The sequence below is a fragment of the Phasianus colchicus genome, chromosome 30 (genome assembly GCF_987193195.1).
Source record: "Phasianus colchicus chromosome 30, bPhaCol1.hap1.1, whole genome shotgun sequence".
Taxonomy (NCBI): domain Eukaryota; kingdom Metazoa; phylum Chordata; class Aves; order Galliformes; family Phasianidae; genus Phasianus; species Phasianus colchicus.
The window spans coordinates 3,529,599-3,554,440 of record NC_143465.1 but is presented as its reverse complement, the minus strand read 5'-3'; the positions used below and the strand labels follow the sequence as shown (position 1 = coordinate 3,554,440).

The window sequence follows — 24,842 nt, the reverse complement described above, 5'->3', positions numbered from 1 at the left end:
CACAAGAGCAGAGCGGTGTATTTTGTGTCCAGCGCATTTAACTGTGACATCAGCGCTCATAGACCAAATCATTTTCAAAAAGCGTCTTCTTAGAGATCATCTTGAAATGCTGCTTTTTTGGTTCTGATTCAGCACACAGCAAATTGTGAAATTCCGGTGTGTCCCGGAGCAGTGACGTCCTGTTTCCCAGTGAGGTCTCTGTGTTCTGCCTGTCACCGGCCACAGAGCAGGAGGTGCGGGTGCATTTATCATCCACTGATTTGGCTGATAGGTCACCGGCAAAAGATAATATGGGGAAAAACAGGCTGAGCATCACCTCCCTGCGGGATGCGGAATCCTGGTGGTCCGGCAAATCCAAACCCATAATAACCCCCCTGATTTCAGTGGGCTGCTTGCACCCACAGTCACCCACATCCCTACGTGCACATCCGGAGCCAGTACCCGAAATTCCCGAGGCTGGGGCCAGGTCCACGTGTGCATGGATTGCGTGTCAGCTTTTTGCACCCAGCCTCCCAGGTGTTACTGGGACCGTGTGTATGTGAATAATGGGGATTAATATCCCTCCGTTCCTCTCAGAGCATTCAGTAGCTAATAGGAATTTTCTATTTGCATACTGTGTTCCGCATCTCCCTCTTTTTTTTTCGGGACAGTCCAGGTCATAAAAAAGTCCTTTTGGGGTGAGAAAATAGAAGTAGATCTCAGGAAGCTACCTGGTGTTACTGGATTTGCCATAATTTCTGGCAGCAATTCAGTAATGGGGCAGTATATTGGTGGTAGATGGTTGGTCAAGATGATCCTAGAGGTCTTTTCCAACCTTAATAATTCTATAAATCTATTCTATAAATAAGACAAATCCCTCCCACTGAGCATTCAGAGCTCTTGGTTCTTTTTACAGCAGACACGCAGTGCCTGGAGCAGATGCACACTGCCAGGTAGCTGCTCAGAGGTCATCATGCCATCGCATCAATCCCAACGTTCACCCTCTCTGAAGACACTGGATGTCACATCCCTGCCTGCAGGGACCCATTGATTCACCTTGGGCTGCGTGCCCCCAGGACACAGCACTCCAGGGCCACGTGGCCCTGTGTCACGCATGGGATGGACACTGAGGTCCTTTGTGCTAGCTCAGAATGGTGCAGCAATACACCTGGACACTGTGCTGATTTGCAGTCAGTTTTATTGCTTTGCTTATACAGGCAGAGGCAGCCTAATACAGGATAAGAGAGAAGGTATCAAACCAGGAATAGTTCAGTACAAGCTAGGGGTGCAAGCCCAGGGTTAAGAAAGGTCAGACAAGATATGACAAATGGCACTGGACAAAATATCCCACCTTGCTGGCACCAAGAGCCACAGTTGCACAGGGCTCACTGCAGCTCTTACTTCCTCGGGGGCCACTGAGGCTGCAGGTGCTCCTGCTCTGCCACATGTTTTCCTTTGCCATGAGCCCCATGTTGCTGTTGTCCTGGGACACGTTCAGCCTCAACACCACTGCCTTCTCGCACCGTCACTGTGAGGTCAGGAAGGTGAGCTGGGTCATGCCGGGTCCCTGAGGGCTGGGGATCCGGGTGGGGGCTCGTGCCTCTCACTGGAGGTGGCAGCTCTTGGGTCCCTTTGGGGTTGGGGTCCTGCCAAGGGGCTGCACGGTCCTTGGTCTTGTCCGTGGTTCTTTCTGGTGTCTTGGTGGGAGAAATGTGGCTCTGCTCTGCTGGTTCCAGCTCTTGTCTCTGGTGATGGTTCTGTCCCAGCTTTGGTGTCTCGGTCACTTTGTCCTGGTGGGGTTTGGGGTCATGTTTTGGTGTTTTTTCGGCTTTTTGGGTATTTCTGTCCTTCTCTGAGGTCTCAGTGATCACATTTTCACCTCTCTTTGGACTCTCTTCTGGTGCCTTGGCTCTGCCATCCTGATGGGTGTTCTGGTTGTCCTTTGGCATCTCGCTCTTCTGTTTCTGTTGTGTGCCTTGGTTGTTCTTTGGTATCTCAACCTCCTGGGTCTTTTGAGTATCCGGAACCTTTGGTGTCTCACTCTTCTCAATCTTTTGGGTGTCCTGGTTCTTTGGTGTCCCACCTTCCTGATTCTGTTGGGTGTCTTGGTGCTTCTTTGGTTCCTCACCCTCCTGATGCTGCTGGGTGTCCTGATCCTGTTGGGGTGTCCCACCCTCCCACACCTGTTCACTCACCCCCTCCTCCAGGACCTGCTTGTGGTGCTGCTCCCCATCTGCCTCCTCCTGCACTGTCAGCTCCTGATCGTCTTCTGGCTCCAGGTACTGCTGGAGTTGCTTGTGGCAAGCCTTGGCCACGCGGAAAACCAGGTTGAGGAACTCATTAAAGTCAACCTTGCCACTGCTGTCTTCATCCAGGAAGAGCAACACCTTCTCAACAGTTCTGGGATCCCGGGCATCCTGCAAGGAAACATCAGCAAGGCCCATGAACCCTTTGCAGGACTTCACTGGGATCAATCACTCCAACAGAAAGCCATCCCCATGTGCCACCCATGTGGCACGTGTTGCTGGATCCTCACCATGATCACATCCTCAAACTCCTGCTCGATGAGCTGCCGCAGCTCCCCTCTGCTCAGCGTGCTGCAGTCGCCGTCACTGCTGGCATAGGTGTAGAAGGTAGTGATGATGCCATTGATGTTCTCCTGGAGCTGGGCCATCTCCCCACAGAACAGAGGCAGCCTGCGAGAAAGATACCGAAAAAACAAAAAGGGTCTTTCGCTTGGTTTTCAGGTAAGCCCCTCTCATACAGCACAGCTGGACAGGAAGATGAGCCAGAAGGACTCAACAAAACCAAACGGAGTGTTTTTCCCTTTAGGAGAGCTCAGCTCTGGGAAAATGCTCAAGGCCCTGAGCTCCCACTTTCCTCCAGGGTCTGTTTGGGCTTACCTGGGTGAGAAGAGCACGGTGTGCAGCCAACCTGCTCCCAGCAGCCTTATATACAGCAGCATCATGCAGGGAGACAGCGTCAGCAGGGTGCCGCATCCTCGCCCAATGAAACTGTCATCCCCCTGTCTTCATTTGTCTCTTGCTCATTAACTTCTGCTCTGGTGCTTTACACCGGAGTGAAGAGATGATCCTTCCTAAGCTCACCCCACCTGTGGACGCATTGCAGAGGAATTAAGCAGAAAAGGTTATTTTTAGTTCTGTGGGATTTAGCTGAAGGTGATGCCCAAGCAACACCCAGGTCTCTCTAGTGAACGTGTTTGGTGAGCGATGCGAGTGACTGACATGGGAGGAGGCAGGCTGGGAGTGCCCGTATGGGAATGAAGAGGAAACAGAACAAAGGGTAAAAAATAAGGATACACCATGCCCAGATCCAACTGACCCCTTCCCCAAAGTCCCACTTTTGGGTGCTGGCAGGGAGGCACCCGGCGAAGAAATCCTTTCCAACAGTGCCACCAAGTGGCACGCGGAGGGGGACAGAGGGGTGGCACGAGCTGCAGTCACCCCTGTACAGCGTGGGGAAACTGAGGCACAGTACGAGGAGGGGACACCTGCTCCTCGAGGTGGTGACAGCCCCAATGTGCCCCTGGTCCTGCAGGACGTGGCTACTAAGAGAGACTGAAAAATTGGAAATCCACACAGCTCATAATGTACGCTGGGTTTTGGGTACAGAAAATAACACACAGTTTTGTGCAAGAAAAGGCATTTTCAGGTAAAATGCCTGGCATGGGGAGAGGTTAATAAGAACCCAATGGTTGTGGTGGAATGGGATAAGTGGGGGAGCCAAGGAGCCCCCCAAACAGCTGGGACTGCTGCAGGACAGGAGGCTTTGGTGACCCAAACTGAACGGAGGAAACTTGAAGCATGGATTCTACTTTAATTCCTCTCCATTAATCTCTCAACCCATCTGCTGTACTCCATGAAGACTCCTCTTCAGGTGGGGCCCATTTGCTTCTCATTAAGCTGCAGTGGGGTGGGGGGCAGTTTCTGGGAGCATCAGAGAGGCAGAAGTACAAGGGCTGTTCCCACTGCTGCTATTTCTGGGCACCAGGGCCCCATGCAGGGTACTTTCCTGCAGATAACCATAGACAATAACAGGTTTATGCTGCTCAGGGTTTCACACATGCTTTACAGAGCAGAAGGGTTGGGAGGTCAGGAGGTAGGTGAAGTTAAAGAAATCAAAATGCTGCTTTCAGCTTGAAACAAATGGCCACGGAGCAAAAGGCAGGTGCTGCAGAGCTGATGAAACCACCTGAAATGCATCTGAATAATGAAACCACCTGAAAATATTAAGAGGCCTTTAGGGCTGCTCCCCTTGTTAGCAGCTCCCCAGCACCCTGTGACCCTCAAGGCACTGCAGTGCTGATGGGTTTGACTGGGGGAGGGAGGGAACATTGCAGCACTGGTTGTAGGGCAGGATTTTGCTTTGGCGTGTCTCCCTCTCCTGTGATGCCACCTGTGCTCATGAGAAGAGCAAATATTGTGGGAGTTTGCCCTGGAAGCAGCCACAGGGCAGCCAATCCAAGAAAGCACTGAGCAGGGTCTGCCCAGGCACAGCACGAGGTGTGGCAGAGCAGTGGGTCTGCCGTTTGCTCACCATAACCATCCCAAATCATTGAGATCTATTTACCAAAGGAGCTCCATCTTCTGAGCTCACTGGTAGGAAATGTGCTGGGCACCGGGCAAACCCGCTTCTCTGGTAGGCGCTGTGTGTTCAGGCTTAGGCTGCTGGGAGCCTTTGCGCTCCATTGCTTCCTTTAAAGAGTTGGGCCTCCTAATTTTTTCCACGTCCACCCAGTCTGCCTGCCTTTGTCTCTTTGGCACAAAGGAGCTTCTGTGCATGCCAGAGTGCGTGCTCATCCCCAGCTGGGATGGGGGTGATCCGGTGCGCTCGTTGTGAGCGTGATTCATGTCGGACGTGCAGCAAAACAAAAGAAAAAGGTGTGGAAAATGCAAGTGTGGAGCGTTGCACAAGAGGCTGGAAAGAATTTAGCGGCTTTGATTGATATGGGTCTGCAACGTAGGCCAGGCTTCAATGTCTCCTGCTGTATTTTAATGTGTAGGACCTAAACTTGGGGTGAACCAAACTCACCCAGTGTTCTGTTTGTTGAAAATGGAGCCTTAGGAAACTTCAGAAAGCCCTCAAGATCAAGGGGGGGTTGGGATGGAGGGGATGCAGGGGCAGTGCTGCACATGGGGGAGCAGGGGCTGCTGTGGGGCTGATGCTGAGATGTGGGGCTGGGGGTGTATGGGGTGGGGAGGGGTCTGTCCCAGCGGTTGAATTTCTCAACAAAGCTGCAGCAGGAAATTCCTGTTTATTCCCACATGACTCAGTTTAATTGTTCCTGCTCAGCAGGGAAGAGCAGAGGGGTGGGTTAGCTCTGAGGAAGGGGGGTGGTGGTGGTGGTGGTGAAGTGTTGCACCAAGTGTTCAAGGTGTTGAAATGCAGGTTTTGGGGAGATGGGGGCCTCTGGGGGGACCGAACAGCCTGGGTGTGCTTTGGGGGTTGGAGGATGGAGCCAACACTGTGGTGCCTTTGCCCTGTGCAGCACTGGGAGGCAGTGGCCATCGCAATGAGCTCCTTCTCAGCCTTTTCCCCTCTTTGTCTCCAAGGGCACCTGGTGCTGAGCCCCATTCTGCCTCACTGTACGCACAAAACACCATTCCCAAACTCTCCCAGAGCCCATTATGCAAAGCACTTTATCACTACATCGATGTCATTATCAGGAATTAAGCTAATTGGAGTAAAAATGCTTTATTTTCCTGTGCTGTCTGGGCATTTCAAGCAAGTTATTTCTGTTGCTGCCTTTTTCGCTGCTAATTCATCGTGACATTAAGGAGCGTAATACATCAGCTTTTCTCTAATACATGTTTCTACTTTTTTTTTTTAACATGTTAATGAGCACATTTAACATATTTCTTCAGAGATAATTGGATTCCGAGGCTCCCTGTGGTATTGCACCCAAAACCAACGAGCAGCGCCTCTAATATCAAAAAGGCTTTCCTGCATTTGAATAATCCCACAATGAAAATTAGGAATTAATCTCCCGGCTGAAACAAGGCTTTCCAGGATACTTTGTTTTGAGGCACTTTTAATACACGTGTTAACCATCATTCTGGAGAATCTTAATTAAACTCTGGAAAGGAAGGACCCACAGAGGGGCACAGGTATTTCGGATTATCTCATCCCCTTAATCCTCCTCATGAAGGCAGGATTTGTCTGCGCTCTGTTTGCTCACAGCTTATCAGGACGGCTGTTTGAATGCAAAGCACAGAAGGCGGTTTTGAGCACGTTGTTTCCTGAAGGGGCAAAGGAGCTTCTGAGTTTCTTTTCTTCTCCCAGATCTGCTTTAGCGTACGATGGCGCGTAGCTCCCGGTGCGCCGTCGCTGTGGTGCTGCACTGAGAGCGTGTAGGAATGCCTGTATCTCATTTTAAGCAAATATTTAGTGATTAGAGATAATAAAAAATAAAAAAAAAAACAAAGCTAAGAGAGCAAGAGGAAGGTGAGATGAGATTATCCCGTGTTTTCTGAAGCACTGTCTGCATTCTCCCTGCAACGTCTGCACCAGCAGGAATCAGCGCAGCGCGCACCGCCAGAGGGCGCGCGGTGTGCGCGTGCACAGATTTGTGCGCGTGCACAGACTTGCGCGCGTGCACAGCGGTGCACACAACGGCTGGGAGCGCGCAGGACTTCATCTCTGCTGCTCCCCACCTCTCCCCCATGATGCATCCCGCTATGAGAATTTCTTGGAAAGCTCCTGAGCACAAAGCAGCTCTATCATAGAATCACAGAATCCTGGAATCCTTAGAGGTGGAAGGGTTTGAAGGCCATCTATTCCAACTCCCCTGCAATGAACAGGGACAACACGTCTAGATCAGGTTGCCCACAGTCTTATCCAGCCTTGCCTTGAAAGTCTGCAGGGAAGAAGCATCAACAATATCACAACATAACCTCTTCCAGTGCCTCACCACCCTCACTATAGAAGATTTTTCCTTATATGTAACCTAAATCTACCCTCCCTGAGCTCGAAGCCCTTGTTCTGTTGCCACAGACCCTGCTAAAGAGCCTGATCCCTTCTTTTCTGTAGCTGCCCTTTAGATCCTGAAGGGCTGCTCTCAGATCACCTCGCAGCCTTCTCTCTCAGCCTGTCCTTACAGGAGAGGTGTTCCATTCCATGGATCATTTTTGTGGCCCTTCTCTGGACTCTCCATGTCTCTCCTGCACTGAGGACTCCACATCTGGATGCAGTACCCCAGGCTGCTCTTTGTGGCAGCATGCAGAGGCTGGGCAGGTTGTGAGCTCTTTGCTTTTCTCTCCCTGCTGTGTGTTAGGAGCTTGGAGACCACCCCCTCCTCCCCCAACCCAGAGCTGCTTGCTGCCCTCTCCCTTCCCAGCAGCTGGGATGGAGTTGTGCACTCCCTTTGGGCTCACTCTGCTCGGGGCTGAGGGTTTGGTGGGGATTTGAGTCACCTTCTGTGGCTGTGGTGGCAGTGAATCAGCTGTGCTCATTTCAGCTGCTCCCAGTGGTGGTGATGGGGACAATTTCAGTGCCTTTCCCCGTTAGCTTCCTTGCTGCCCAATGCTTCAGAGGGAGAGAGGTCTGTTCTTTTTGCTAGCTGCTTTAGAAGGAAGCTGCAGTGTGGGGTGATGGATTTTGGGGCATGAACCTAATTTCTGCTGCCCAGAACAAAAGAGAGCACAGCAGCACCCAGGGCAGGCACAGAGGAAGTGATGGGGAAGGGCTGGGAGGCGGCTGTGGGATGGGATGGGGCAATGGGGACATGTTGGGAAATGTGACCTGGTGGAACCCCATGAGGGCTGGGAGCAGAGCTGGGGTGGTGGCAGCACAGGGTGAGGAGCTGCCCCTTGTGCTGGCAGTGTTGCAGCAATGCAGCTCTGGCTCACTGCTATTCTATACCTCCAGCTGGGGAAACCACCAGCATTCCTTTTAACATTGGGCTGATCTTCCTTCAGCCTGGCTTTCCCAAGAAGCACAGTTTTGATGCTCCCGGTTGTTATATCCTAACCTGTTATTTGCAACCAAATTTGACTGAGTGATATGCTTAAAACAAATGATAAATTTCTACAAATCTTATGACAAAAGAGTAGAAGCGTGGATAATGCTGCTGCAGCAGAAGGAAACGACCAGTTCTCCCTTTGTGGGGCTGTTGGATGTTGGAGAGGAGGAGACCTGGCTCTACCAGTTCTGCTTGTGGGCTGCTGTGCACAGAGCAGTGTGTGTTTGCATGGGAATGGTGCTGGGTCTGGATGTTCCAGGAGCTTCTCTCCCTAAATTTAGAGCTGTGCTGTGCTGGAGATGGAGCCCATGGACCAAAACTGCCTGACACTCAATGTGAACTGGATGAATGCTGAACTGGATCCTGAAAACAAGAGGGAAAAAAATAGGATTTTCACCTAGATCCAACCTGGAAATGGCTGAAGTCTTCTTGTTAAGTGTATATTGTGAAGAGTGTCCTGGATGCACTGATGTGAGCACTGTGCACAGGGAGGACGTGTCCCAGCCTGGTTCCTACTTATTGCCCCCACTGAGGCAGTGCTCGAGGTTCATTTGAGGAATTAAGGATATCTGCTCTCCAGAAGGTGGCATTTTGTCTTTCTCTTCCTTTCTGTAGGCAAGGGCAGATGACGAGCTGATATGTTAGGAATGCCACAATCACACCTCATGCTTCTCCTCCAGCTGTACCAATTACGCTCCACCCTGATGTTGATGAGCTGTCACAAGGCAGGAATAATGACAGATGAGAGGAGAGCATGGCAGGGGAACATGAGAACTGCCAAAGGAATGGGGTGCTGGGGGAAGGCGGTGGTGCCCCAGTTTGTTTGAGTGAAGAAATGGTTGGACTGGATGATGTTGGTGGTCTTTTCCAACCTTTATGATTCCATGAAACGTCCACTGAAACTAAAAAACAAAAAAACTAAGTTTTTTGAGGCTAAATTGCCATATAAAACACAAGAAACCATCAATAACTGTGGGATATGGAGTCCTATGAAGGGCCAGAGGAGCCTTTACCTGGGTCTTGGTGAGCACCCCATGGAGCTTTGGGAAGGGAACTGCGGCTTCCTGGAGGAAACAGCTCAGGCTCAGGCTCTGCTTTGTTGTCTTTATGTGCTCAGAAGTAGCCAACAAACCCTGAGCACCATGAATGGGTGTCTGAGCACCAGACGTGCTGGGATGGTGCACTGTGCTGGCATTGCTAGATACGGTGATGGGAGGAGAAGCACAGCCAGGGTGATGTAAGTGTGTAAGGAAGTTATTATCTGAGACGATGTGGGAAAGCACAACAGTTTGTGATGGACAGCTTAGTAATAGGGTGTCAAAAGAGGGTCTTGTAGCAATAAGCTGAGCCTGTCTGACTTTGCAAGAGCGTGGTTGGGATTATAGTAAACAGTAATCCTCTGCCTCAGTTATTTTTACGTTACTATAGGCTATCTCCACTAATGTTTGATTTATATTGTCTCTAAATCTAGTACTGCAGATCTGATCTAACTCGTAAAAGAGTCACATTGCAACACAACGGACAGTATATATACTTCCAGGCACGAGAATCTGGCGGAGTGGCAGAATGAAGTCTGTTGATTTATTTACCGAGAGGGAGGGGGAAAAAAAAAAAAAAAAGCAAATGGATGACAGATTCAGATTGATGAGAATTTATTCCCTCCACCCACTAAGCTTTAATTCTCGCTCCAATATAAGGGCTTGCTTCAACTCTTTGCAAACGCATGCAGCGCGCTAATGTGTAGGGATGCTTTATTGGATGCACACACGGAGGCAGAACAACCCTTGCTAACAGAAGACATTAAAGACCCAGCCATAATCCAATAAAAATCTCTTTCATTGGCAGCTGTGTGGTTGCCTGCACTGTTTCCATGCCATTTCCAGGCAGCAGTGCCCAGGCTGCAGGAGCCATCGGTTTATCCTTCTCCCCATGGCATTTCTATGACCCATTTACCCACCCATGGCACAAGGCTGCTGTGGATATTTAGAGAGAGAACTCCACTTCTGGGGAATGCTGTTACGAGCAGAAAACTTTTAATTATACAGTGTTTACTGCAGACTTCACTGGACATTGTGCAGCAGAACTTCAATTTCTCAGCACTATTCCTCTTCTGCTGTTCACTGCAAGTTTTCTGTTCAGCCTTTGCCCTTTCCTCACCCTGGAAGCCTTCTGTCATTTTATATCTCCTTAAAAGACCTTTCTCATGCTGTTAAAATCACAACTCTGAGCTACTTTCCTCAATATTCTCATAACAATTTCAATCTAAGAGACCATTAGAAAAAGAAGATAGAAAACCCAAAGGCAGAATCCTAACTGAATTTAAGGCAGATTATGAAAGCAGTTATTTATATGTGGGAAGCAGAAAGGCTGAAGATGATGAAACGAGGCTTGGAGAACGCAATTAATACGTGCATTGCACTTTGGCCGTGATTATTGCAGCCCATGTGAGGCAATAAAGAATAAGGAGCGTAATTAACTGATGATTGAAAAATATTTTTTATTTAATGTGAGGCAGTTTCCTCGCCTGTTGATACGGATGAGAAAGCAGGAACTCACCAGGGGAGCTGATGCAAAGAGCCCTTTCCTCACTTGGTGCCATGTAGCCAGCTCTGACAGCGGGCCAGGCAGCGCTCCACGATGGCAGCAGTGCGGGTGTTGAGGCGGAATGGTGCCCGTGGGCTGGAAGCACTGCTGGGGCCCTGGGTGGCTGCAGAGCTGCGGGGCTCTGTGCACACCGAGGTTTGAGCCGTGCAGGGATCCACGCATGGAAGCGGGCTCTGCTCGGGATGGAGAGTGATGGCAGCCTGGGGGCAGCTGAGATCCTCTATGCAGATGGTTGGGGGGGTCTCCGTGCTGGCTTCGAGCACCTCGATGGTACAGAGTGGTTCTGGGTGCTGTGGGGGAGGTGTTTCCACGCAGGTCCCAGTTGTCTTGAGGAAGCAAAGCTCCACCGGTGTGATCCCATGCTGGCTTGGACAGGTCTCCACATCCGTCCCTGCTGCCCCAGGGGTGCAAAGCTTCATGGACAAGACTGGGTGCTGCACGGGGATGGTTTCCACATAGACCTCATCTGTCTCAGGAGTGCAGGGTGACACGGCGTGCTGGGGGGTGAAAGCTTCCACGCACGTCCCCGCTGTCTCAGAGGCACTGGGGGCTGCTGGAGAGGTGGAGGACTGCGGCAAGATGCTGGTCTCCGCCTGGCATTGCTGCAGATCACAGGGGTCCTCAGCTGGGCACACACAGGTGGTGACACATTGGGATGTGCAGGGGTGGCAGATGTCCCCAGGTGCCGGGACAGTGGGAGGCAGGCAGGTAGGGCCACAGACATCAGGGCAGGAGGGCACAGCTTGGCACACATCCACCCCAACAGTCTGCTCGGGACAGGGAGATGCATTCTGCGCAGAGCAGGTGTCAGGGTGTGCAGTGACACTGCATGATGTGCAGAGGTCAGTGGGCACAGCTGTCCCCACACAGGCAGGAGGTGGCAGGCAGGACTGCTCACATGGCTCCGACATCTTCCTTCCTGGAGGAAATAAGAACAACTCAATGTTCACCAACCCAATGCTTCCAAATGGTTGTTTTCCTGACTGCTAGGCTCCCCAGGAAGGTTTGTGCTGATCCTGTTGCAATTCAGATATAAGGGAAAACTCAGTAGAGGGGAAATCAGACATTTGCTATTTCAAAGTCTACAGGAATTTCTTACCAAAAGAAGCTTGGTTATGCTGTGTTTCTGCACGGACACCCAAACCCAAGTTCTATATTTAAAGTCAGTGTTCAGCCAAATAATTTCACTCCAGCAGCCCTTCCTTGTGCAGATAAGGATGGGTTTAATTAACACTCCTAGCAGAGCTTTGTGATTCTCTCTATCCCTCTCTTTTCCAGGTGCTTTCTCCTCACCCTGTAACATCCTTGTAGAACACCCAACTCGAGCAGCCCTCTCCATCCCGCCTTTCTAATTGCTGAAGGCAGCAAGAGGCTCAACAGGATGGAGCCAGGAGTCGCTGCCCAGGTTTCCCATGGAGCTCAGTGCTCTTACCTGGAATCTCAGCTGCTGCCGTGTGCGATGCTGTGCTCTCTTTGCCCTTCCACGAAAGCTGTGTGGCTTCTGCCTCTAAATCCAGTGCTGGGATACCGGGAAGCATTTCACAGAGCATCCGTGGGAATTACAGCAAAATGCAAAGGGAGAAAATGATTACTCTTATCACCAGCGAGATGGAAGAAGTAACAAGCAATTCCTCGTCATGCAGCTAGTAACAACCGTCATCTATCTCAGGGGAAGCCTTACACCCTAGATGTGTAAAGCCTGAGGATACTCACCCAGCGAGATATCAACGCATGGAGATGGTGAGCAGACCCAACAGCCTCAGCCTGGGATCTGTGTGTGCACACAGGAGCCTGGCCTCTGGAGACAGCTGCCCCAGGCACACAGACAAGCAGCCCTTCCTAGCACGGCCCTGCTCCGCCTCTGCCCTCTGATGGATTATTTGACTAATTATTTTTAATGGAAACCGGCTATTTCCGTGGCTGCAGCATAACCTCGAGTGAGCCAAGATGGCTTGTGAATTCACGTGGCCTTCCAGCGGGGCTGACGTCAGGGATGAATTTGGGAAATGAATGGATTCTTGGCTCGCTGGCAAATAGCTGGACAGTCACAGCTCAGTTTTTCCTCCAGCCCAACACATCGTCACTGGCCACTAAGTACTGGATGGGATGTGGGATACGGGGGATTCTTTGCTTTTTAGCCACGATTGACCTGCTTCTGTCCCTGCCCATGTCCTGTTTGGATGCGGTACTGCTGGCTGTATGCTCCTGACATGCTCATGGAAACTCTTGTATCATCACTGGTCTCGTGATAGTTTGCATCTTCTCCTGGAGTTCCAACTTGAATTACAAAGTACTCTTCCACCACATAGACATTGCCTTTACCCTGGTGTAGGTTCACCCCTGAAGAGCAGAAGGTTGGCAGGAGCACTGACCATCACCATCCCCATTCAGCCCATTGGTTTACCAAAGTCAGTTCAATTATGCCAGTTCAAACCACTGTGGTCGGCAGAACACTGACAACCCAAGTGGTCACGCATCCTGATTTGATTTCAATTTCAGTAACCAAAAGCCACTACATGGGGCATCAGCATGCTCAGCAGTGTGAGCACACAGTTAAAGGGAGGGCAGAGTGTAGACACAAGAGCACTCCTTTGTCTCCAGATGATATATGTCCATGTCTCTGCCTGCAAGTAATACTGGTTCCATGTCTGTGTCACAAGTGACTTAAGGCCAATTCGGAGCCAGCACAGAAGAAATTCTCAGTCTTTGATCTCTTGGAGGCACTTCACTCGTTGCCTCTCCATTCTCGTTTATAACCAGGGGATTTCCAAGGAGAACATATTTCCTTCACTTCAACTGTGGCAGGCAGAACAACAGCCACATTGCGTTGCTGCAGTGCCACACAGCGTGCTATCCTTTATGAAGGGTGTATCTTGGTCTTGGTTTGACCTCTGCACCATAGATATGGGCACAACAAACCCCAAATGGGCACTACTGTGGTCAGGGCACCAAAGGCAGGAGGTGGGTCATTGTCCTACAGCGTCACTGCAGAGGAATGGGCTGCGCCAGGAGGTGTCCTACAAGGAACCTAAGTGACATTAAAAGCCTTTGCACAGTGTGAAGTCTTCTTTGGCTGCCTTACTGCCAAAATGCTATATGTTCAAGTCTGGCTGGAATGCTGCCTTTGGTTGAGGAGCACACAAAGTCACCCACTGGAGACTCCAATTTTTGGTAGAAGCAATATAGTATAGAAGCAAGAGCATGGATGCTTGCACAGGATAGTGCCATGCTACCTGTAGCCCTGCTCTGTATGGCGTCACGGTGGAAGGTGCGAGAACACATACCAAAGTAATATTTATCCAAATATGAGTTTAATCCCAAAGGGGGTTGTTTCCAGGCTGTATCACCAATGGTTTGTTCCCTACCTCCCGTACATAACATGTGGATCAGGAATTCAGCCTTGCAGGCAGCTGTCATAGTGTTACATGTACCACCTCAGTGGCTAGGTTTCATTAAAAATTATAATGTAAGCAAGTAATTTTAGGATTGGAGGTGGAGCAGGTCTGGATTATTAAAAAATTGTATTTCCATACCCCTGAGGTGTCTCACTTCCGGAGACACGGACACTGAAATCGTATAAAAGGGTTCATATTGTAGTGTTCCCCAAGCCATTCTGGTTTCGTTTGCTTGTACCTGGTGGTGAATTGGGTAAGTCTCTCTTGGCTTGCTGGGATGTAGTGTAAAGGTTGGGGAGATTGGATTTTTGAATGGTACCTGCAGAAGCAAGTTAGAAGACTTACAAGTGCTTCTGCTTAGTAAGACTTGTATGCAGCACTTATCAAGCAGCTAAGCGAAGGGTAAATATCCATTCCACCTTCTTCCAGCTTCTATTTGCTGTGTGTTTTGCAATTGCTGTATTTTCTCCATTGAGGTGTATCTCAGGGCAGCTGAGAGTGGACCAACCTTCCCCTTTCCCAGGCACAGTGCTGCCCTGTTTTAACCAGGAAATTATTGGGTTTGAGAAGGATCAAAAGGCAAGGCAAGGACTTCAAAGGCACAAAAGTGGGAGGGAAGATAAGAAGTGGAGCCTCGCAGGCTGCGGGGTAAGCCATGCCTGGAAGGGAGTCTGGATGAGAGGAGCTGAGGACTTCTGTGGGCAGGTGGAGGTTGTTGTGCCTTCTGCCCATGCAATAGAATCTGTCCAAGTTTGCTTAACACCATTTTTCGCTCCTGTTTTGAGGAACAGTTTGAGATGTACGTGCAGTGGGAAGCTGCAGCCGTGCCTGAGATGTTTCCATGTGGAGTTAGTGCCCTGCTGTGATTTCAGTGCTCTTTCCCAACACATTGCTCAGTATTCCGAGGGAAAAAATATAGGGTACCTCACTGCATAAAACATCCTTATGAAAGATGAGTGCCTCTGTTTTCCACACAGGGTATTCCTCTCCTTCTTTCAGACTTTCCTCCTCCCTCAGCCATGTTTCGCCAGACCTACTGCCAGCGCAGACAGCCCTGCCTCCCACCTCACGTCGTCCTGGTGAGGAATTTGCCCGTCAGTAGGAGAGTGTATCCCTGCAGCATCCCATGCCTGAACACATGTGCAGATCCCTGCTACTACGCCAGGGTTCCTCAGGGCACCACAACCTACCTGAAGCTTGGTAGCTGTGACTTGAGGCAGATTGCCTTGGATCCCTGTTGCCTTGGGATCACCACACGCGTGGATCCCTGCTGTCAGGATGTGACCAGATGCAGCACCACCAGGTGTGTGGATCCCTGCCTCCAGGATGCAACCCAGTGCACTACAAGTTGCGTGGATCCCTGCCGCCAGGATGTCACCAAGTGCACCACCAGATGTGTAGATCCCTGCCTCCAGGATGCAACCCAGTGCACCACCAGATGTGTGGATCCCTGCCTCCAGGATGCAACCCAGTGCACCACCAGATGTGTAGATCCCTGCCTCCAGGATGCAACCCAGTGCACCACCAGATGTGTGGATCCCTGCCTCCAGGATGCAACCCAGTGCACCACCAGATGTGTAGATCCCTGCCGCCAGGATGCAACCCAGTGCACTACAAGATGCGTGGATCCCTGCTGTCAGGATGCAACCCAGTGCACCACCAGATGCGTGGATCCCTGCCTCCAGGATGTCACCAAGTGCACCACCAGGTGTGTGGATCCCTGCCGCCAGGATGCAACCCAGTGCACTACAAGATGCGTGGATCCCTGCTGTCAGGATGTCAACAAGTGCACCACCAGATGTGTAGATCCCTGCTGTCAGGATGCAACCCAATGTACCACCAGATGCGTGGATCCCTGCTGTCAGGATGCTACCCAGTGCACCACCAGGTGTGTGGATCCCTGCTGTCAGGATGTCACCAAGTGCACCACCAGGTGTGTGGATCCCTGCTGTCAGGATGTCAACAAGTGCACCACCAGATGTGTAGATCCCTGCTGTCAGGATGCAACCCAATGTACCACCAGATGCGTGGATCCCTGCTGTCAGGATGCTACCCAGTGCACCACCAGGTGTGTAGATCGCTGCTGTGAGGAAGTGACCAAGTGTACTACTACCAGATGTGTAGATCCCTGCTGCAAGGAGGTGACCAGGTGCACTACCAGATGTGCAGCTCCCTGCTGTGAGGAAGTGACCAAGTGCACCACCAGATGCGTGGATCCCTGCTGTAGACCTGTGACCAGATGTGCTACTGTATGTGTGGATCCATGCTATGGCAGAACTACCAAGTGCACCACCAGATGCGTGGAACCCTGCTGTGGAGCAGTGACCCGATGTAGCAAAAAATGTGTGGAACCGTGTTGTGAGGAAGTGAGCAGGTGCACCAGGAGGTGTGTGGATCCCTGCTGTCGTGAGGTGACCAAGTGCACCACCAGATGTGTGGATCCGTGCAGCGGAGCTGTGATCAGCTGCACCACTAAGTGTGTGGATCCATGCCGCAGCAGAATGACCAAGTGTGCAAGGTGCAAGAATCCCTGCTGTGGGGAAGTGAGCAAGTGCACCACCAGGTGTGTAGATCCCTGCTGTGGCAGAGTGACCAAGTGTGTGGATCCATGCTGTAGGGAGGTGACCGGCTGCCAAACCAGGTGTGTGGATCCCTGCTGCAAGGAGGTGACCAGGTGCACCCCAGCGTGTGTAGATTCCTGCTGCACTGAGGTGACAAAGTGTGCCACCAGGTGCGTAGATCCCTGCTGTCAGGATGCCACTAAGTGCACCACCACATGCGTGGATCCCTGCTGCAAGGAGGTGACCAAATGCACCACCACGTGTGTGGATCCCTGCTGTAGAGGGGAGACCAAGTGCACTACCACGTGTGTGGACCCGTGCTGCCAGGACGCGATCCAGTGCACCACCAGGTGTGCAGATCCCTGCTGCCAGGATGCGACCCAGTGCACTACCACCTGCGTAGATCCCTGCTGCCAGGATGCAAACCAATGCACCTCCACGTGTGTGGATCCCTGTGTTCCCCCCTGCTTTGCGAGGCCCACCCCACTGTGTGCCAGTGTCTGTGGCCGGCACTACTCCATCAGCTGTGCTGACATCTGCTGCCGCAAGTGAATGGCTCCTTAAGGGCTGGTCCTACAATGGGAGCTGACAGGGGATCCCTCTGTTGTGTCCCTGCTCTGTGCAGCCCCAGCAGCTACGGAATGAAAATAGTTTGCAGACCTCCTGAACCCTCTGATGTTTTCCTCACCTCTTGGCTCTCCTCGTGCCCTGTCTGTCCGAGGAAGGGCAGATCCTCACATGGTTTTCCTTGCATTCTGCATCATATATAATAGATTTATCTAAAGAGTAATGCCTTTCCTTGTAACATGTAACCAATTGATTTTGTGCCCCCAGGATTATTTGCCTGGGTGAGAGATTCTGTCATTCTTTTCTACAGTGATGTGGTTGGAGGAATTTGTCCTTCCTCGCCATCATCTCCTTTTCTTAAACAAAGCAATAAAACACTTGATCTTGGCACCAGCTGTCTGCAAGCTCTCATTCTCTTTTGCACTCCCCCCCACTCTCACACCCTCTCTTAATTTCTACCTAAAAGAGTAATCTCTGCGTAGTAGCTCTTGTTGGAAGGTGTGACAAGATGTAAGGCAGTACCCAGAGACCCAGCACTCATCCAGGCTTCCCCAGATGCTGGCTGGGAAAGGGGTGCTGTGTGTCTTGAGGAAACATGCTGAAGTGGAGGAGCTAAATGTTCCCTTCAGAGCAACGGGCAAATGAGCCACTAATGAGGGGGAAGACGAGCAGGACTGAGAGACTGTGCCTTATGACCCTGCTACCTGTGTACAGAGGTCCTGACTTGGCCTGTTGCAGCTCACTTGTGTTTCCTCATCTCTGTTTGTGGATGGGTGCATCTCACCAAGGCACAATGACAGGGATTTTCTTGTCACTGAACTCTGCAGAAATGCTGTCAGAGTGAGCAAGATGTCCTGGGCAATTTCTGTAGCCCTCCATGAACATTGATTGACAAGGATCCAAGGGATTCCTCTTTAGCACCAAATCTGTTTACAAAGTCTGAGAATGAGCAGCCTGCCCAAGAACTCAAAGCCCCATCATTGCTTGTGCCAAGGACACTGCTCCTCAGTTCTCTGGGTAGAGATGCTGCAGGGAGCTCAGCAGCAGCTGCAGAAGGGAGGGAGGCAGCCACCCATCCACTGAGCAGCAGTGTGGGTGCACCTCTGTCTGTAGACACCCACTGCTTTGCTCTTAAAGGTGCCCCAGGGTGTGAGGCTGATGACTAACCTGCAATTAACACGTCTGGGTTAGCTGGACCAGTAGTGGGATGAGCTCAGTCCTACCCAGGGATGTGGCATTGCACGCTATGGGAGGTCTGGCATTGTGCAGATCATGCTGCCCACATGCAGGTCATGCTGCCCACGTGCAAATCACGCTGCCTTCTTGCCTCTCCTGGTCCCATTCTCCCTACAGAGCACAGCTCTGCTGCTGGTAGGCAGTACTCAGGGTCCTCACCTAGTGCTCAGGTGCTGCCTGAGTCCCATTGCTACACCACAGAGGCACCAAGCCAATCAGAGCTGGCTAATTACCCCCCTGTGGAGATCTGGCATGGCTCCAAGGCTCCTCCAAAACTCACTGTGGAAGCAGGGATTATCTTTGGTCATGCTCCCAAATTTGATGGAATGCTGGTTAGTTGGAAGTCTGTGGCTCTGAGACTATTATAACAGTTATTAACAGCCTTCAGTGCTTTTTGGGCCAGCTAATATGCTCTGAGCTCTGAAATACACTCCTCAGGGATCAGAACACAGATTTATTCAGGAAAGAAAAGTCAGATTCGTGTTCTTGAGTGTTGGAAAATCAAAGCAAGGATTTGCAATAGTCAGAAGGCAAAAGCTAGTTCCTCTTTTTCAGCCTTAATGGCATCCAGCTGCACACTTATCATTCTTCACGGAGCACTCACCTTCCTGAGTAAACAGGAAAAGAGGTGGATAGTGCTGGATTGGGGTTCCTCTTGGCCCAGAAGTAACGATCTCATTACTTGATCAAACAGTCCCTGGGGCATGAACTAGACAAGCCACTTGTTTTCATGTGATGCTAATTGCGTTGCACTCAGCCTGTTGGCATCTCAGCTATGTGAGGATTTCCAAAGCCCAGCAATAGCCATGGGAAAGCTCCCTGGTGCTGAGTGCCTTTCTGCTGGTGGGGAATGATGGGAGGGGAAAGTCGGGTGTAATGAAGCCCCAGACTGAAAGATGTAATCACAGGAGAGCATGCAGGGAAGTCCTTGCTGCGCTAGGAACAGAGGGAGAATCCTTATTTCCCATGGAAATGCTTTGTACATCAAAATATGGGTGGTGTGCTGAAAGGGATGCTGCACAGACACAAAGCTTCTTCCAGTTGTGTACGAAATCCTTGATGCCAACAGTGCTGGATGCAACAGAGGAAGAAGTCTTACTTAGGAGGCTCTTGGGTAAAGCAGAGGATGAAAAGAAATCCACAGGTGTCCTATCTCTAAAGTATTCAGGAGCCTCTGAAACAGTTCTTTCTCACTGAATGGCTCAAAGTAGCGCAGCCAAAATGGCCACCAATGGACATTGCTGCGGAGTGCTGACTCACTGAACTTAATGGGAACAGTCAAACAGCCAAATGGCTCATAAATGTAATAGAGATCCACAAATAAGTGCTAATTTAAAATAATAATCCAGCACTCCGGTGTTCCCACCCATTACAAATATGGATCAATTTATATCTCCTAAAATATCTATTTCTCCCAGAACTCATTACAATTTCTTGCTAATCAAATGTAACAATAGGGTATACAATAACACAGTATAAAAAGGGAGAGGTAGGACCAGCCCTCACCATTGGTTTCAGAAGAGAGCCTGGAGCTCTGGGTAAGTGTGGAGAATGGAACAAACCAGTCCTGGAGAATCTCCTCAGTGAGATAAGTGATGCTGGCAGCAGCTGTGAAGGGACCTTGGGGTGGTGGAGGGTGCCTGCTTTTTGAGCATCATGGAGGAGGGTTAGTGGGTTAGTGCCAGGAGGAGGAGATGGGGAGATGTTCTTCCACCAAACTACTGAGCACCTGAATCTCAGCTAGCTGCTCTCTGTATGTTTTACAATCTGTGGGATCTACTTGATGGATCTTTTCCCTCACTCTGAAACAGATGCCTAACATGAGCAAACCAGACCTTATACATTCCCATTTCTTCCTTGGCAACCCTGCACATAGCAGGAGGGTTGAAAGTAGATGATCACTGTGGTCCTTTTCAACCCAGGCCATTCTATGATTCTATGATTCTTTTATTCTCTGGTTCTATGATTCCATGATTCTATGATTCCTATCTCTTACAAAAGCTGTAGTTCAAGTCTAGGGGGAAAAAAGGCATGTGATGCACCACATCCCTGCTGCAAAAGAAGAGAGGAGCGGAAAGAATGTATGAACCATGAGGTGCTGCTGGGAGGATGTCAGGAGCAATGCAAATATGCTCAAATGGGCTCAGGACAGGAACTCATGTTCCCCATGTAAACACCAGAAAGGAATTGGTGCTGGTGAATGTCATTCTCCATTGTGATCCTGGTGTCCAGTATAAACAGGATGCATCACGCATAGATGCTGAATGGGTTGTTGGCTTTTTTTCTGCCCATTCAGCTTTTTTGTTAGTGATGTAGTTGGCTGCCTACACATAGCTTAGTGATGACATTCCATCTCCATGAGTGGAACATTTTGGAGAAATGAGGGTTTTTTGTGCTGTGTATCTGAGTGGTGTACCATGGCTAGGTAAGGCTTTAATAGCTTACATCGAGCCCTGGGCCTAAATTGTGTTTAAAATGAAGTGCTTTATACTGCTCTGACAATGAAAAATAGGCCTTAAAATGTGTCCCCCTTTTCTATTTATTACCTCAATAGCTTGAAGAGGTCCCCATTGGAGTTGTGTCCCTATTGGCATTGCCAAGTATGAATGTTGCTAATAGGGCAACAGTGGGTAGGAGTGGGTGAAGAACATTTGGTGGCCAAAAAGGTACTGGAGAAGCAGAAATCTCAATATATACTGGAAGCATTGGTGGAACACTGTAGAATCAGGTCTCTCTTACTATGAGAAGTAGGATGCAATGTTTCTCATAGTAAATCAGATCAATTTCCCACGTACCCTAATAATAGCTGTCTGTTCTTACTTTACTGAAAAAAAAACAACAAAGATATTGTTCAGGTATTTATGGACAAAATGAGATGAATATATCCAGGCATACTAAATCTTCTTGGAAAAGCAATTCATCTCATACTTACACAATTTTTTTCCAATTACTGTCTCATTCCCATTGGGTACCGCGTGACATATGCATAAGTGGAAGCAGGATTTGCTCAGGATCATGTTTTGCCTGGAAGAAGGTTTCCATCAAAAATTAGGCTGTAGACAAATATGTAAAGCATGTGCAGGTGGAGCCTATGCAGGTTGTTAGTGGTCAGGTCTCCATTCCCCTGGGCTCCCTTGTTTCCGGAGGTGACGCCACTCACGCCATATAAAAAGGTTTGCATTTTGATGCCCGCATCAGTTCATTTGTCTACTCCCTCACTCACTTGTGTTGGTGAACGGTAAGTCTTTCTTGGATTTATCAGGGGATAATTTGATGACTGTGCTTCTTGGTTGCTCTGGTCAAAAGGATATATTAACTGTCACAGGAAAGCTTTGCTTCAGGTGCTCCCATTCCAGGATTTACCTTGGAATGGGATGAGGATGTTTGACTCTTAGAGATTGCTCTTCCTTAGGTAGCTTGCAAATGTCCTGTCACATCTTCAGCAACCGTCTGTCTCTTATCCTCCTTCGTGTTGTCTTCATTAACCTTTTTTTTTGAACCTCATTAAGTCAGGAAATTACATGAATTACTGGATGCTGCAGAGTAAGACTTGAGACTTCAAAGGAGATGGGTGGGAAGAAACATTATCATGAAGAAGGAAGCTGCAGGACACCTGAGGGCTGAGCTGCAGCAGGCGAATGGGAGAATTCAGTGTGGGGAATTGATACAGAAACAGGAGCTGCAATCTCTGGGCTAACTCTTTCCTCGTGAAGGAGAAGCCCATTAAAATTGATACAACTCCAACGCTGTACTATGATACATAGTACAGAGCATCTGAACTGGTGGACTTTGGGCTTTCTCCTCTGGGATTAGCAGCTTGATGTCTACACAAATGGGATTGTGCTCTGTGGTCTGTTTGAGGAGCTGAAGAAGTGACCAGCAAAAGATATGGTGTGGAATGTCTGCTGATATAATTAAGAAAATAAGGAAATGGGCTATTGTTACGTTATGGCTTTTACAAAGCTAAACTGTGTGCAGCAGTTCTGAGCTCTTGGCTGTGGTTTTCCTGGCAGTGATGCCTTCAGGTTCCCAAGAAAATGTTGACTGTATGTATCCAGATCCAAAAATCATTCAAGCATAAAATTTTTCTCTAATTGACTTCTCAGTCCACCAACTAACTGCTACGCCTCTTTGAAGGACTTCAGTTGTGAACTGCGTGGCTTGGGGAAAAAAGAGTCGTGATTTGTTTGTCTTCTCTTTGCCTTCCAGTATCCAGCAGGATGTCTTACTACGAGCAGCACAAGCAGCCCTGCCTGCCGCCTCCCATCTGCCTGCAGAAATGCAGCCAGCGTGTGGAGCCCTGCAGCAACATCTGCGTGAAGTCGTGCCCAACGCAATGCGTGGAGGTCTGCCAGAACCCCTGTGCCTCTGAGTGCACCACATGCAGCAGCACCCAGTGCGTGGAGCCTTGCAGCACCCAGTGCAGCGTCACCCAGTGCGTGGAGCCCTGCAGCACCCAGTGTGTCACCCAGTGCGTGGAGCCCTGCAGCACCCAGTGTGTCACCCAGTGCGTGGAGCCTTGCAGCACCCAGTGCAGCACCCAGTGCGTGGAGCCTTGCAGCACCCAGTGCACCACTCAGTGTGTGGATGTCTGTCCCCCTACGTGCATCGATGCCTGCATCAAGCCCTGTGCCACCCAGTGCCCGACGCAGTGCCCCGTTCCATGCGTGGAGCAGTGCAGCACCCAGTGCAGCACCAAGTGTGTAGAGCCCTGCCCGGCACCGTGTGTGGAGGTGTGCACCAAGAAGTGTGTAGATACATGTGAGACCGTGTGCCTGGAGCCGTCCGGCACCGTCTGCACTCGTCCATGCTAATTGTCTTCATTGCATGAGCCTTGTGGGCAGCCCCAATGCTTTGGTGCATTGCAATATCTGCAGGCTCGTGAGAACCCAGGGAATGAAATACGGATGACAGACCTACCTGCAACGTATCAAAACCTCTCTCGACATGGTTAACCCACGCTCTCTTTGACTTGGAAAATATTTTGCTGTGTTTTTCTTGCTGTATCTCTTCTTCCTGTGCTACATCTGCAATCTCAGCACCTTTTTCTTGGTAACTGCAGTTGGCCAATCTTCTATTATCTTGGGGAGATATTCTGCAATGGTTGTACTGTGAGCAGTTGATGGAAGATGTCACCCCTTCTGTTCTTTAATTCTCTTCAAGTCTTCTAATGTTCGTCCTCTTCCCTTTCAATTTCTACATGCAATAAAAATTGACCATCGATGGCATCAGTGTGTCATCTTGTCTTTCTTCAGACCCCAAATTCCCATGTCTTCAGACCAAAGGACACATTCTTTTAGTTTTCCTCTTAAAAAGTTGGTATGGTCACGGAAGATTTGTGCCTACAGTGCTGCAAACCAAGCTTGCATCCTAACGTTGAACAAAGCCAATAACATAAACAAAACATTACCCCATGAATACCACTCTGACAGATGTCACAGTTTCATTCTACCACAAAATAATGGTATTTTTGGCCTTTGTGGCTCTGGATTTTGTGGCCAAATCTGTTAAAAGGATACTTCAAAAGTAACAAAAACCCTAACCTGAGGGAGAAGGCATTGAGCAGGCATTAAGATCACCGGTGTGATCTTAATTATTCATTTAAACCAATCCAGAGGAGATGAAAACGGCCTTTTCAGGCAACTTTTCCCGTGATCCTCATTGACTAAAGACAGAAAGTAGAGGATCTGGCTTCAGGAGGTGAACCTTGTCATCACTCAGGAGCAGGTCCTTGCCTTGCAAAGCTGCAGTTTTGTTCCCAAGTTTGCTGCAGATTCTTCGTATGACTTTGGGCAAGTCTCATCATTGTTACCTATCCATTCTCTATCTGCAATAAGAAGTTACCTCCCTAGCTGATAAAGCAATTGGCATTGTAGGTTCATTAACATCTGGTAGGGGACAATAAGGTTTTAATTCATTCACAAGCACACGTTATTTATTTCGAGTCACAATTCTGAAGCCAATGGAGAACCATTGTCTGGATGGAGTTATAACCATTTAGATGTTGAGCTTCAGAGATAATGCTCCCTTTGTCTTACACACCTGCATGTGACTTGCTCACCTCTGTCTCCATGATGGCCATAAAATTTCCATGTCTGGGACAGAGGATTATTACCCACCTACCATGTCATTATGGCAAGGGTGGAGAGGGACTGATCTAGAAAAGAAAAGAGTTATATTTAGGTGTGTGTAAACACTGTTACCAAATCAGCTTTTAATGAAACCTTGTGTGCAGGTGTAGAGTTTGACAGTAGATTACTTTTTGTCTTATTTCTGTCAACACCAGAAGGTACAATCACTAAACAGGAATAACGACAGACAAAATGTTGTACCTCACGAAGGCAAACTGTTTCTACACTAGAACACACATTTCCACATGGAGAGACAAACTGATGGCAGGTGGATCAGACAGCAAGAAAGGGGAAGGCAGGACGGAGACCACACATGTGCTGTTGAACAGAAACTTTTTGTGTTCCATGAACTTTGCCATCCCTAACCCCACAAAGCATCAGTGCCCAC

General features: G+C 49.6%; 3 protein-coding genes across 3 annotated transcripts; 1 reads left to right on the top strand and 2 right to left on the bottom strand.

The window, feature by feature from the left end:
- Positions 1-1,207: 1,207 nt before the first annotated feature.
- On the bottom strand, positions 1,208-2,671 carry LOC116237300 (uncharacterized). The gene is made up of 2 exons (XM_031606359.2): positions 2,516-2,671; positions 1,208-2,396 (listed from the first exon to the last, which is right to left on the bottom strand). The coding sequence occupies exons 1-2, from the start codon at positions 2,651-2,653 to the stop codon at positions 1,377-1,379; spliced, it is 1,158 nt and encodes a 385-aa protein (XP_031462219.2). The 5' UTR covers positions 2,654-2,671; the 3' UTR covers positions 1,208-1,376.
- Positions 2,672-10,545: 7,874 nt separating this feature from the next.
- On the bottom strand, positions 10,546-11,475 carry LOC149914397 (uncharacterized). The gene has a single exon (XM_090126878.1). The coding sequence runs from the start codon at positions 11,473-11,475 to the stop codon at positions 10,546-10,548; it is 930 nt and encodes a 309-aa protein (XP_089983004.1).
- A 2,718-nt stretch (positions 11,476-14,193) lies between these two features.
- LOC116237267 (uncharacterized) lies at positions 14,194-17,072 on the top strand. Its single transcript, XM_031606313.2, has 2 exons — positions 14,194-14,212; positions 14,959-17,072. Exon 2 carries the CDS (start codon positions 14,979-14,981, stop codon positions 17,070-17,072), a length of 2,094 nt encoding a protein of 697 aa, XP_031462173.2. The 5' UTR covers positions 14,194-14,212; positions 14,959-14,978.
- The last annotated feature ends 7,770 nt before the right edge of the window (positions 17,073-24,842 follow it).